General features: G+C 38.0%; 2 protein-coding genes and 2 long non-coding RNA genes across 4 annotated transcripts in view; 3 read left to right on the top strand and 1 right to left on the bottom strand.

Moving 5' to 3' along the window:
- LOC134797578 (uncharacterized) overlaps positions 1-13745 on the top strand; it is a 407161-nt gene that overhangs the window by 191878 nt on the left and 201538 nt on the right. The window lies entirely within an intron of this gene.
- LOC134797580 (uncharacterized) overlaps positions 1-13745 on the top strand; it is a 182560-nt gene that overhangs the window by 88788 nt on the left and 80027 nt on the right. The gene's annotated exons all lie outside the window — the stretch shown is intronic.
- On the bottom strand, positions 3284-9403 carry LOC134797492 (sperm flagellar protein 2-like). The gene is made up of 2 exons (XM_063769733.1): positions 6087-9403; positions 3284-5646 (listed from the first exon to the last, which is right to left on the bottom strand). Exons 1-2 carry the CDS (start codon positions 9395-9397, stop codon positions 3582-3584), a joined length of 5376 nt encoding a protein of 1791 aa, XP_063625803.1. The 5' UTR covers positions 9398-9403; the 3' UTR covers positions 3284-3581.
- LOC134797557 (uncharacterized) lies at positions 10481-12846 on the top strand. The gene has a single exon (XM_063769844.1). It carries the CDS (start codon positions 10716-10718, stop codon positions 11172-11174), a length of 459 nt encoding a protein of 152 aa, XP_063625914.1. The 5' UTR covers positions 10481-10715; the 3' UTR covers positions 11175-12846.

Here is a 13745-nt window from a genome sequence, read left to right as displayed (position 1 = left end):
ATAACCCGTCTGTGCTAGAGCTTTCCGCACAGACTACCTAGAGTCAGTCCATGAAAAGTCTGTTTCTTGGTCCGACTCTACATTAGGTATTTTTTTACAGATACTGGCTTGTATAACTCTCGAAATAAGACAATAGGAAATAAAACTGGTAAGTAACAAACATCATATTTAACTTTTATCGTATTTAATAGATTCTTACTCCGAATAGAGTCGGACCATGCTAAGTTTTCATGCCAAGTGCTACGTCAAGTATGACGCTGATATGTATTATCAAAGATATACATAACTCCGTATAAGATTTAAATAAAGTCTAAGAAAAAAACGTGCCTCCGAAAATCAAGAAAAAAATATGCTCGAAAAGAGGCGCCATGCCTTTAGCCTATACTCGTGTAGATGGCAACACCGTTTGATATTTTGTACATTAAACAACTTACCCTTTGTCCGTTGTATTATATGCGTACGAGTATTATTAAACGCCACAACTCTTCCATCAGCAGTCATCCGATACTCCAATCCGTTAATGCGGTAGAGGTAGAAAACCAGAGGCAGAAAGAGAATGAGCACGATAAATGGTCGGTACTCGTAGCATGTGCGCGGCGCCGGGCTCTCGGTGCAGTCGTGTAGGGAGCTGGGTAGTCGGGTGTATCCTGGAAATGGTTTGAAATGTGGGGCTCATTTCATACACTTTGTATGGGTCGCGGCAATTAGGGTTTATGTTTCACCGCAGATTAGGGTTTCGTAATCACCTAGAAACCCTTATAGTTTCGCTATATCCGTCTGTCCGTCCGCGGCTTTGCTCCGTCATCGTAAGTGCTAGAAAGCTGCAATTTGGCATGGATACATTAATCGTGCATGGCAATAGAACGGTAAAATAAAAACTAAAAAAAAAAATTTTTAGGGTCACCTATACAAAATGTTTTTCTTTTCCTTCGCTTTGATCCAGTAGCGTGGGATACCTATTATTGGATTGGTCTTTCAAAACGAATACGGGTCTCCAAAAACCATTTTTTTATAAACTTAATATTTTCGGAAATAATCAGTCCGAATGAAAAAAAACATGTGCACGTTTGTAAGTTATTACAAAAATCTTCTCTTCTCAGTAAAAAAGATGTACAAAAGCGCTGCGAAGGTACTCCCTTATGCTTGTAATGCACATAATACTTATAATAGCTCCCGTTCGGCCTGTTCTGGCAGAATGAAAACTACGAAACACTACACTAAGCATGGCCCGACATGCTCTTGGCCGATTTTTCTTTAATTATCGGCGGAGCCGTACAACGCTATAATACTTATCATTATAACATGTATATGTCGGAGAATGGCTGAAATGTGCCATCTATCGCCTTTAAGAGGCGTTTTATCATGCAAACCTTGACAAATAGAGCACACTAGGGTGTTACGTACACTTGAGTGGCGTTCGACGCAGTTCCGCCAAGACGTCATAGAGTGCGCTCTTAAAACAATTGAAGTCCAGAACAATTGAAGTTATGCGGTGAATCAATCTTCAGAAGGAGCACGATGAGAACGAACGGGAGAGGATGACGTCTGTGGCCGTTCCTGGGTCAAATCCACTGGTTTGCTTAAGATAAGAAACGTATCGCGTGCTGTGATTTGTAATGAGTCTCGTGCAGTAAAGATTGTGAGTTAAACATCGTATATTTCAAGGCCCTCGTCATCCACGATTGAAGGTTCTGATGTGCTGCCGATAGTATGATACGCCCACAATTCCCGACATATATAAAAAATATGCCTATTCACTTACTTTTCACAGGCTTCAATAATAACAGAGGCGACACTTTTCTTACAGGGAACAAAGAACCCAAAGAGTAATTGAGAGTGCCCATGGCCGCTTCCAGCCGTGAACTAACACTGTATGGCACAATGATATGTTGACTGTTAGAAAATGAGAAATTTTGTTGTTGAATTCTTTTACAGCTTCCAAGATATTGAGGAATGTTCGATAATCAACATTCGAAAGAATGAATGCTAACGGATTGGGTAAATTGCATAACAGAGTCAAGCATATTTTCTCGTGTAACAAACCCACATATTTCATAAAGAGTTTTTGCTGATTTAAAATCATTAAGAGCGGAACAATATACATATGTATTTGTTTTCGTATAGGAAGCATTCCACGGGCTGTCCGTACATACTCATTTTATTTCCTGTGTTGCGACTTTTTTTTTGTATTTAAAGCAGGCAATTATTTTTCTGTGCATATTTTTGACCATTTGTCATAACTTATACCTGCAAATCTTCAGATAATTCGCGTTTGTACGGGACAAACGGTAGAAAATTTAATGGAATGCTCCATAGTGACAGTGACAAAATTCCGAAATATAATGCAACAAACCAATACAGATGTATTTAGTGTATACATAATTATTTTCCTTCGTATTTTCACGGAAACGAACGAACCTGTTTTGCTATTTCAGTCAGTCTCGGTAAAAAAGTATTGGGGTTGACTGAAGTAGCATGACAAATACGAACGATTCTGAGAAAATAGGTACGATGGAAAACAATTATGCACTACATCTGTACAGCATCAGCACCTATTTTTTTAAGTCAGTAAAGTAAACAAACAGCCCAATAGTAGGTAGGGAGTAACAAATAATCGAATCATACCCGCCTTTGCATTATTACAGTAAAACAATACTCAAACCCAGATTAACATTACACGGTAAATCCAATCTCAAATATCCCGAGCAAGATAATTTAAACATTTCCGTAATTTGTTCCTACAGAGCAAAGGCTTTATAAAGCCTGATAATAAATTACAGTGATTAGCTGAATGCGCAAATCTGAAATTTAGGGGAATTTCGCACTGATATTAAACAATACAATTGAAAACCAGAATATCTTGGTACTTATCTCTCAGTAAAGTAAGGAGATCTCACGGTAAAATCCTATTGGTTGTGTTTTAACCGTTATCAATTGTGACCTGGTAACAATATAGAGGTAGGAGCTAGAAATTATTTGCAAATTACAGACTGTTATCTATTTGCTAAACCCTAAAAGGTTTCCTTGAAATGTGATTATATTTCAAAATTATTAACGAGAAACGGATCGACGCTGTTTAAAAAATACCTACAATCTGCAGCAGACGTTGTTAAGTGCGCCAGGTTTTCAAAATGATCTTGACGCGACACGATTTTATTGTTAAGAGAATTAGAGTGTGCCAAGGTAATTTTGAACACCTCGCCCGCTTAGCAACTTCTACTGCTGACTGTACAAATGAAAATAACTATGAAGTAATTTAATGTAATGTATTCAGAATAAGAGCATAAAAATAAATGTTCACAGTAAGCGATGTTTTACATTGGTCTTACCAAAGAGAATTATTGGTCTTACAATAGTTCATACATTATATCAAATAAGACCAATCACATACAATTAAGTAGTATGTTAACAATAATTGCAGCCGTGTTGCTAAATATTTGAAAAACGATGAACTCAAAAATAATCTTGGCCCAAAGATGAATACCGAACCGAATATTCGTATTCGGCAAAGTCCATATTCGGCCCATCTCTTAAAGCGTAAGTAAATATTTACGTACTTACCTCTGAAAATTATAATTGTATTACAATACTATGTTACGGACTTCTTCCAGCAAACTTACAGCTGTGAATTTTTTCGCTTTATGCAATAATTTGCAAATGACCGGTTCTTCGAGGAAATGGACGACATAGATGTCTCCATTATCCGTCTCCACTTCGAGCCGATCCAAGATTTCCTTCACTTGATCCTTGTATGGAGTTACCCTTTCTTCAGGAAGCAGAGAGAAGTGCCAAGGCAAACAAATCTCTAGCACATTCCAGATCACTTTCTGGCTCACGGCGTACGCTATCTTAGGATCTTCCTCAGGCAACTCTACCTTTTGTTCCTCTTCGACTTTTAATTCCTCTCCTTTCTCATCCGGAATCTCATCCTCTTGACAAGGTGGACATATGAACGTGCTTCGCACTTCAACCGCCGATTGCACTTTGATTTTACTCGCTATGTTTAGGTTAGTTTCTTTGGACAGTCGAGCGCTTTGCGACGTACTTTGTTCACCTTTCTTTAATTTAGAGCCTGATCCCTTTTCCTTTCCTCCTTTTTTAACTTTCTTACTTTCAGCTACAGGATCATAAGGCAGCTCTATTATACTAGTGCCCACGCATATATCAATTACTTTGGTAATAACTTTATCTAGTAGATGATTGGTGCATTCTAAAGCGCATGCGCGACAAGCATCTCGATATTTTTTGTCTTTAATTAAATGGCAAACGATTTCGTTGCATTCTTCATACGAGTGACAAACCTTCTTTCCAACTGCCACAGATAGAGCTGAAGCGAAACCTTCAATTGGATTGGGACTTTTGCATAGAGCTAACAGAAGTGCTGAATAATTAATCGTATCTTTTGAGGTTTCATAGAGGCTAAATAGGAACTCTTTGATTAGGTTCTTTCTCAGTTGCTCACATGGGTCTTGTATGTCAAAGTCTCGTTCAAACCATAGTTCTGTTGTAGTGTAACCTTCTTTGTCGATAAGCTCTGTCGAATCCTGATCAATACAGCGTAATTCATGGCGCAAATCGAGTAGCTCTTCTACAGATGGAAATCTTATATTTGCACAGTAAATCAGGAAATCTCTCCAATCCACGTAAGCCGTGTCTCCGAACATCTGGAATACCAATTTTGGCACTTGTTCGGGGTCTAACCGCTTCCACAGTTCTGGAACGAGTGAGCCGTCACATGTTTCGTGGCCAAATATTAGAAAGTCTTGTAAGAGATATATAAATGCCTGTTGTAGTGCAATTCCTGATGGGGCGACAATCTTGAATTGAGACCTCAAACGCTCCAATTGAGCAACTTTAAATTCCATGTCAGACACGTAGTCATCAATTCGAGGCTCAGCAGGCGGTGCCGTAGGTGGAAACTGCAGAAGATTAGGATCAATAATGAATGTGTCATGCTCCAAAATAAGACTTTCTGGAATTCGTCGACAATCTTCAACAGCTAGTTGAATATATTTACAAAGGCGATCTACGGATTCAATTTCGTTCAAATAATGTGTGTTGATTTCGTTTTGCACTAGCATAAATGTTTTGTAAATTATATCATTGAATAACTTCATGTCCTGGTAGCATTTATACTGCAGGGCTAGTATGCGTAAGCTGGCCCTGTACATTTCTCCATTAATACCCATTGTCCATTCATCAATACATTTTAGTACATTAGCCTTGAATATATCCTCTGATGTCTGACCAGCCAGTAGGTCGGAAGCTGAATCTTCTTTTTTCTTAGGAGCTGACACTAGCTTAACAAGTTCAATATATTCCCGACTGATGAGAGAGCGATAAGAATCATTTGTTTCTTTGATCACTTTTAACGCAAACTTGGCATTATTTTCCAAGATATTATTAAATGGATTATTACTATAATCAATTTGGATATTTTTTATCTGTAGGTCAAGAAATGCTGTTCTTAAATATCTGAAAACTTTGTCTTCTCCGCCGGATTTCTTGGTTGCTGTGGAATCGGCTTCATCCGATAGGTCATAACTTATTTTAGTTAACTCTTTGCTTGTCAGCCGGTCGTTCGGTGGCAATTTTTTGAGTTGAGCATAGTAGAAGTCATGAAGAGCTTGGAAGGATAACATTGACCTGAAATTAAAACATAGTTATGGTAGGTAATTACAATTTACATGTAGCTTACGACAGTTTATTTCTTGCCACGGCAATGACAAAATGCTAGCTTTAGAAAAAATCCTTAAGTACGATTCCCACCTAACGGGTGGAGTCGGTGCGCATTTCACATTTGTACGGCCGCAAGCCGGTCGGCTCCCATCGCTTCCGCCATACATAATAGGCACATGCCCCAAATAAATAAAATAAAATAAAATAAAAAATAAAAAAAAAAAACATAAAAAATGCGCTCCGGCGCGGCCCGACTCCAGACAGTCGATGGGAATTGTACATTATGGGAATCGCACGCGCATTATTTATAAGGTACTTAGTATTGATTGTCTTTTTAGGGCTCACCTACCGTACCGTAAGGCTTAGTCAATTTGTGTAAAAATGTGCTATAATAATTATTTATTTACCTATTTACTTCCGCTTGCATACATGAGATGTACGAATTAGCCATCGCAGTAAGCTCTTCCATTGCCCAATTATCCAGAATAAGGGCATGTCTTTTTTGTTCCGCGTGTAATTTTCTTTCATCGCAAATATGGTAAAGTTTACTCTGTAAATCTTTCACTCTGCAGTGCCATTCATTTTTTGTAACACCGACGGTTCTCCAATCGCTTTCAAATTCATTATACTCCTTTTGAAATTGGCTTACTAAATCCTGTTTGTTTGACGGTAATGTGATGATTTGGGTCATCTTATCTTTGATGAATCTAACGTAAAGCGCCAAACTATTCATCTGCAGGCGAATAGCAAAGAACAGCTGTTTCATATCGTGGAGATATATTTTCTCAACTTCTTCCCAACATGTAGCTAGCGCTGCTCCAATTGTTTGTGAAATAGGTATTTTACCGTAGTCCCAGTCTTCCTCTCCAGCCAAAATTGTTACTTCTTCCACTACTTCATCATTTTCAGATTCTACCTCAGCCTCTCCAGCTCCAATCTCAATTAAAGTATCTACTTGCTCAATGTCTGGAGAAGAAGGTTCCTTGACCACGTTCAGGCCTGAGGTTGATATTAGTCTTGATTGATTCATTTTAGATTTTCCAGCTAATTCTCTTGATTTGCCTCCTGCCATCTCGGGCTTTAGAATTTTTGATTTTGTTCTTTTATCAGCGGAAGTCGGAAAATTAAGGCTACTTAATACATTTTCACCAAATAATGTATCAGAGTATGACGTCACAGACGCAGTAATACAGTCCCCTATTATGTATTTGCAGATTTGTGCCAAAAAATCTTTTTCGATTACTAATTCATAGTACATGCTGTAATTAATCCCTAAAACGGAGTAAAATCTTTCTATTAGCTCGGAATTTTCTTCGGTTAAATCCCAAATAACGAGCTCTTGAAGAATATCTTCTGTTTCTTTTAAATGGATATAACAGGTAAAGTAGCTTTCAAATGGTTTCTCAGTCTCTATTTTGTGGGGATTATTTACAAGCGTCGATTTACGTATCTCTTTATATTCATCTTTTTCAACTTTGCGATGATTTGCAATGGCTTCTTCTAAGTAAATGTCATCTTTATCTGCTAAGCTTTCTTCACCTGGAGGAGCGCATCCGGTAAACGCCTCTTCTAGAATTTGTGCTGTTCGATATGAATTAGGGTAGTTTATTATAACAAACCCCTTTATATCTTCTTGGGCCTTTATATATTCCACAATCATAGCGGCCAACAAGTAATCTGTTAATGCGTCACCGCCGCTTAAACCCTCGTACGCATATTTTCCTAATTCCGCAGCTGTAGATAATACTATTTCTTCCTCGGGTAGTGTCTTTGGTGTTTGTGTTTGTTTAGTGTTAGGAGGTGGAGCACCGATGACAGGAAGAGGTTCTAGACTTTTACTCGTTGTTTCATCATCCGTTTTCATTAACCTGATTAGCTCTTTCTCGGGCTCTTCTTGAGCAGCGAGGAGAAATTTATCGAATGATAGTTCAATATCTATGCACCCTACCATTTCAGTTTTAAATTGTTTTAGACAGTAGTTAATAGCAGCCTCGATTCGAACTACATGTATACGCCTATAGTTCAGTAATGTTTGCATTGCAGTGGTTATGGCTCTGTCAGGTAGATTACGCAATATAGCCTTAGATGTAAACTGCGGCAGATCGGCAGGAGGTCTGGGTGGCGGGTAAGGGTACTTTATTTCCAGTAATGTATACACAACGTGACCTAGTACACGTGTGCCGAGGTATTCAAATTTTCTTTCCTCGGACTCTGGGTCAAAATTAGGAATCAAATGGTCCAAATTCCAAGGTCCAGTATAATTATGATACTCCAAGAATTCGCCATCGTTCATTGCCTCTTGCCTGTCCAATTCAAGTCTTATTATTTCTTCAACTTCTGGGAGCACCTCCTCTTCAAAGGCAGGTTCGTAAAGAAGATCTTCTGTGGGCTCTAATATTTCAAAAATAGGTTGTTGTTTAAAATACAGTATTTTCCACTCATGAATGTAGTGTTCTGGAATATCATCACCAATAAGTTTCTTGAAATAAGCATACCTGGTCGCATAATCAACAATTGATAACATAGTTTCATAACATATCTCATAATAGTGTTGTCGTTTTCTTTTCATTTTTTCTGCATATAGTCTCTTATGCAGCATATTTTGTCGAGATTTCTCAAAACCTATTTCGTCTAGGGCCGAATTAATTTGCTCTTTGATATTGTCAAGATACTGATCAAATTGTTTTCTCCTTTGCTCGGCAAACTCTTTTTCAGCTCTGACCCTGTTTTGAAACATATTACGAGCTTGTTGCTTAGTCTCCATTATTTGTGTACACATTTGTTTTTCAAACTGCGACATTTTCAATACTTTCTTAGCTAGTTCAGTATCAAGGTTAGTTTCTTCTTCACTGATCGTCTGGTTCCACATTGCGCTGCTGAGCGCGGTTGTCATTTGCTTTTGGAATTCCTCCGAGTCGGCTTTTTTGTGCATTCTAGTAAAGAGATTTTCCATGTAATTTTGAGCCCATTCAGAACCCATCAGCGCTTTACTCTCTTCAGCAGCCTTATTTTCCATTTCTAAAAGTTCATTGTACGTATAGTTTCTGGTTTCACAAGGAAATTTCTTTGAGAATATTTCCATATCTTTTTTGTCTTTTTCAGTAAGCTGTTTGGGTTTTGATGTGGGATAATAACATGGCGTCTTCTTTTCTTCTATATTCTGCAGTGTTTTAACATATTTATGACGTAAGTATGCAAAGGTCTCTTTTACTTCTTCGGATTTCTTTCTCTGCCACTCAATAAAATGCTTCTCGTTTAGTAAAGGTTTTGACAAGAAATCGATGGTAGGCTCTTCTTTTTCCTCAATTTTATCAACTTTGAATCTAGTGTCCATTTTTTTCACCAAATTGGAAACCATTTTTCTTTCGCGTTTGATAAAATCAATACGGTCCATTTTATCCAAATGAAGAAACAGTTGGTAGAAAAGCCTTAATAAAGCGGTTCCTTTGCCTTCCTTCACATTCGCAAGATCAGTTGCAGTCAAATTTATTTCTAGTTCACGTAACCATTCCCGTAAATATTCCCAGTTGTTATCGATGTCTTTCGAGGCGTTACTAGACCTGATGAGGTAATGTTTCTCCTCGTTTATAACATTGTAGCTGAGCAGAACGCTTGCAATGACGTGTCCGTTTTTCATCATGTTACCAAATTCTTCAGCTTTCCACACAATCTGCCGTTGTAGCCTCTCCGTTAGCCATTCTTTAAGAATTTCAGCCATTATTATAAATATTAAAATTATGTTTTTATAATTTAGTGCATTGCATCAGAACTCGATAAAAATTTGTCAATTGTCAAAAACAAATCGATAAATAGTCAAAAAGGCAGAGAACTGACAATTACTTTATGGCCATATTTATCTTTTCTCTAGCCCTCGAGCCTCTTTTATTTGGCAAATTGTTTTCTTTCGTTGTTCCGCTTCCACATCAATTCCAAATTGCTCCACATCAGCAGAATATTTTTTTCCAGATTTCCGCCATATTTATGACGGAAGTGGTAAGCCAAGGGCCTTCGTCTAAACATTAATTTATGCTTTGGCAAGCCATTTCCGTCAGTAGAACAAGGCGGCAATTTTAAAAATTTAGGCGCGAAAGGTTGTCCTCCCATAGAAAATTTGAATTTCGCGCCTTCTTGTGCTTACAAAAGTGGGTTTACCAGAGTATAGTAGATCGTAATTTTGATGTAGTTTGGTAAGCCATTTCCGTTAGTAGAAAAAGGCGGCAAATTAAAAAAAAATTTAGGCGCGAAGAGTTGTGCTCCCAAAGAGTATAAATGTATAGTGTGCTCCCATAGAAAATTTGATATTCGCGCCTCTTAGGCCAAGCAATAAGAAGTATAGAGGGAAAAGCTTGGAACACAATTTTTGACTCCGTAACGTTGTTTGGACTAGTTAGGAGGTGAACATATCAAAAGTCCCCGGCTGTAGCCCGTGAGCCGAGCCATGTTCTCCTCCTAACTAGTCCAAACAAAGTTACGAAGTCAAAAATTGTGTTCCTAGATTTCCAACCTACAACTTTTTTTGAGCATTCGTTGTCTGACCTATTCTATCAATCCTATCATCCTACTGACAAAGTGGGTTTGCCAGAGACTATTCCACCACCAGTTAAAGTGGTAACACACTATCGCACCGCACCGCGACCTTGGTGCGTTGCACCCATAAGTGAGAGCGAGAAAGAGATATCTGTTTCTTGCGCTCAGGGTGCGACGCACCAAAGTCGCGGTGCGGTGCGATAATGTGTTATGGCCTTTAAATGCGGGCTTTAAAATCACTGTTGTTGTTTATCTTCTGATTACTTGCAACATTGCCTTTTTATTGTCATTCAGTCGTTATTTATTATGACTTTTTTTGTGATGTTTATTATGTGAAAAATAATTATAAATACATATGTTACACCATTGAATTACACTGAAAAACAGTATGAAATACAAAGACATTGAAAAAAAGTGTATATAAAAGTGCATAGCTGGGATACAAGATAACCTTGTCGCCAACAGCCTTGGTAATATTGCTGCGTCGTTTGCAGAATCCTCGCTGCCACATGAATCTGGACAACTTGGATAAGGCGCTGCACGATTTGGGCATGCTGAGCGCTATAACGGAGGCCCGGCGGGACTATTTACACGAGTCCAAATCTAATTACGGTATGATGCGACTGAACACGCGCTACGTCTCTAACGTCACCGTGGGGTATTGTATGAAGCGAGTTACCAACAAAAACAGACTGTGTCCTTACGTGTTGCCGATGCGGCATAGGACGAAGAGCGAAAACTCTGACGCGATCGCCACCGACATGGCGGACAGCGGGCGCGATTACTTAAACACCCTTCTGGAGCCTTCTACGAGTGGATGCAGCAACAACGACAGTGTAAAGTGCCCCGCGAAGCGCTGCCAGTCCCTCGAAAACCTGAACATCTCTGTGGAACCTCAGCCTAGTCCAGATACCCCGGAACTGGACGGAGTGTCAACACGCATTCAGAAGCTCCAAGTTGATGAATGACGAACCTCACCGCCACATTGTCATGTGACACTTAATTAGAACATAAAATAAGTTGGAACGACCGTGGGTAGCAAATAGTATTTACGAGTAGTATGAAGTGATGCAAGTAATTAATGTTAAATTGTGTTTTCAGTGTACTTGTATGATAGCATGGATGAGTAGTGGGTGTTGTTAATGTTCCTAGTAATTTCTTGGTGTAATTGGTTAATTTTGCATGGTATTACCTCAGTGAATTTATTATTGTCAAGGAAGTCTGTTTGAGTCCTCTCTCTTAAGCATTTAAATATATTTGCTCAAAAAATTGGAATGGGTACAAATTATAGGGATATGAAATGTAAATTATTTTGTATCCACTTTTAGGTAATTGTTTGATAAAAGTTATTGAGTTTGTTGACTTTGGGAGTTTGTGATGTGTCCTAACAGTTTATGGTTACCTTTAATAAGTACCACCTATGAGAGTTGTTAAGAACAAATATTTTGTGTTCTTTCTAAGTCACAGATGCACTTCCTACTACCATGCACTTGCAGCTTGTATTATATAAAGGGGTTTGGTGTTGTTAGATCTAGAGATATATTAGAAATATTATTTTTTGGCTTATACTATAAACAAAGTAGCATTATCTAAATCAGTGTTTTTCAAACTTTTTCATGACGCGACCCCCTTAGTACGAACAAAATGTTTCGCTTATGTATTGTTTAAAGGCTGGCAGAGGCTTCGTGACCCCCCAGGGAGTCGCAACCCACAGTTTGAAAAACACATCTAAATAATCTGATTTTACCAATAAGGCCCACTTGCACCATCTCAGTAACCCGGGGTTAAGTGGTTAAACCGTTAACCCAGTGTCAAATTGTACTGGTAATCATGGTAACTCCAGGTTTAACCGGTTAAACCCAGGTTAGTGAAATGGTGCAAGTGGGCCTAAGTAACCAAATGTTGATCACAGTTAGTCAAACATTGTCTATGAATTTTACTTTTTTTTGTGAACCTACATTGCATTCTTTGAGTTTGCAGTGTTATTATTTCTTAACTGTCCTTATGTCATAATTCAGTCTTTTGTTAATAAACAAAAGCATTGTGATAATGACTACGGGGCAACAGAAAAGTACAAATTTAGTACATTTTTCACTTTTCATCACATAAAGAAAGCCTAACTATCTATGCTTATGTTAAGAAGCTCTAAAATTTGATATAATATTACAGAGTGAAAGAGAATGTGTCAAATTTACGACATTTGCCTGTATGAAGGTTTAATGTGGCCTTTCCACTTGAGCAGAGATGAGTAAGAAATGTCCAGGAATGAACCAGCATTTTAGGATTTTAATCCAGCAGAGGTCTCCCGCATATGTCTCCTCTCATCTCTGCCTCAGTGGAAAGGCAGCCTAACATCTGTATAGTCATAATTCTCGCAATCTGTCTTTTAATGTGATAAATAAAGAACATGATATCCAAATTATTTTAACAAAGCATAGTTTTATTATAAGACTGTGTAGATCTCATTTTGTTACACAATCTTTTAAAAAATATTAGCTAAGGCATAACCTTGTGTGAATATTTTCTATACATAGATATAATATAACCCACATTGCTTTTGTGACTTAGAGATACTTTGTTAACAAATTTTGTTATTTTTTTTCTTATTTAATATTTGAATAAATATTGCTTTAAATAATTTATATGCATTTTCATTTCATTTTTGTAATTTGCAGAAAATAATAAACAATTTTTGCATTGGTCTTGGACTTGAACTACCAAATTTAATAGATACCAATGTTTTTGTAATTACTATCAACACCTATCAAATGATTCATTTGTAAGTATCATCAGGGCCGTCATAAACTATGCTGGGGCCCCTGGGCACATAAGAATTTGGGGCCCTGTCGGAAAGTAAAGAAAGCTAATTAAACTAACATTTTTCTACTATGATCTTTTATTTATTATGGGTAATCAAATATACTATTACTGTCTGTCTTTCGGGGCCCCCTGAGAATGGGCCCCGTGTGCCCTTATGGTAAAGACAGTACTGAGTGTCATCTCTTCGTCAGTTGCCTCAATCTGAGGATCGTTACATCATGTCCATCTGTTGAAGAGTGGTTGAAGACCAGTGGACCTACCGCGAACCACATTCGACGGGTTGCCTCTGCCGCACTTGTAAATTCGTACGTAAGGCTGACTTTCCACAGACACTGTTGTAAACCACATCTCTTCTCTCCTCCGCTGAATTACAACCAATGCTATTGGTTGATTTGATTCTGTTCCTATCTGCTAGTCTTCGCTTCAGTGGAAAGGCAGCCTAATGCTTATCGTCGCTCAAAAGAGATGGCAGATTGTTGATCATAGGAATGTCAGTAAAAAGGGTAAGAAAAGATAAACAATATAATTGCAACTTAAATTTATTTAATCGAGCTCACTGAGTAGGTAAGTAACACTTAGGGGTAAATAAATAACAAAAATGTACAGACATCCTCAAGTACTTTTACATTGAATATCAGACCGATGGGGTAGTTATATTTCTAGGTAAAAGTACCTACTGATCAAAGTCCAGCGACTTCGAAAGCTGACTGTACTTTAAA

This window comes from Cydia splendana, chromosome 15, assembly GCF_910591565.1.
Source record: "Cydia splendana chromosome 15, ilCydSple1.2, whole genome shotgun sequence".
Classification (NCBI taxonomy): domain Eukaryota; kingdom Metazoa; phylum Arthropoda; class Insecta; order Lepidoptera; family Tortricidae; genus Cydia; species Cydia splendana.
Note: the sequence above shows the minus strand (reverse complement) of the source record. Positions and strands in the feature narration are given on the sequence as shown.

Bases quoted from the DNA above. Each gene is read 5' to 3' on its own strand.
- LOC134797492 (XM_063769733.1), bottom strand. From the start codon at position 9,397: ATGGCTGAAATTCTTAAAGAATGGCTAACGGAGAGGCTACAACGGCAG. The intron at 5,647-6,086 runs GTAAATAAATAA...TTTTAATTTCAG, and splicing joins ATGCAAGCGGAAGTAAATAG to GTCAATGTTATCCTTCCAAG.
- LOC134797557 (XM_063769844.1), top strand. From the start codon at position 10,716: ATGAATCTGGACAACTTGGATAAGGCGCTGCACGATTTGGGCATGCTG.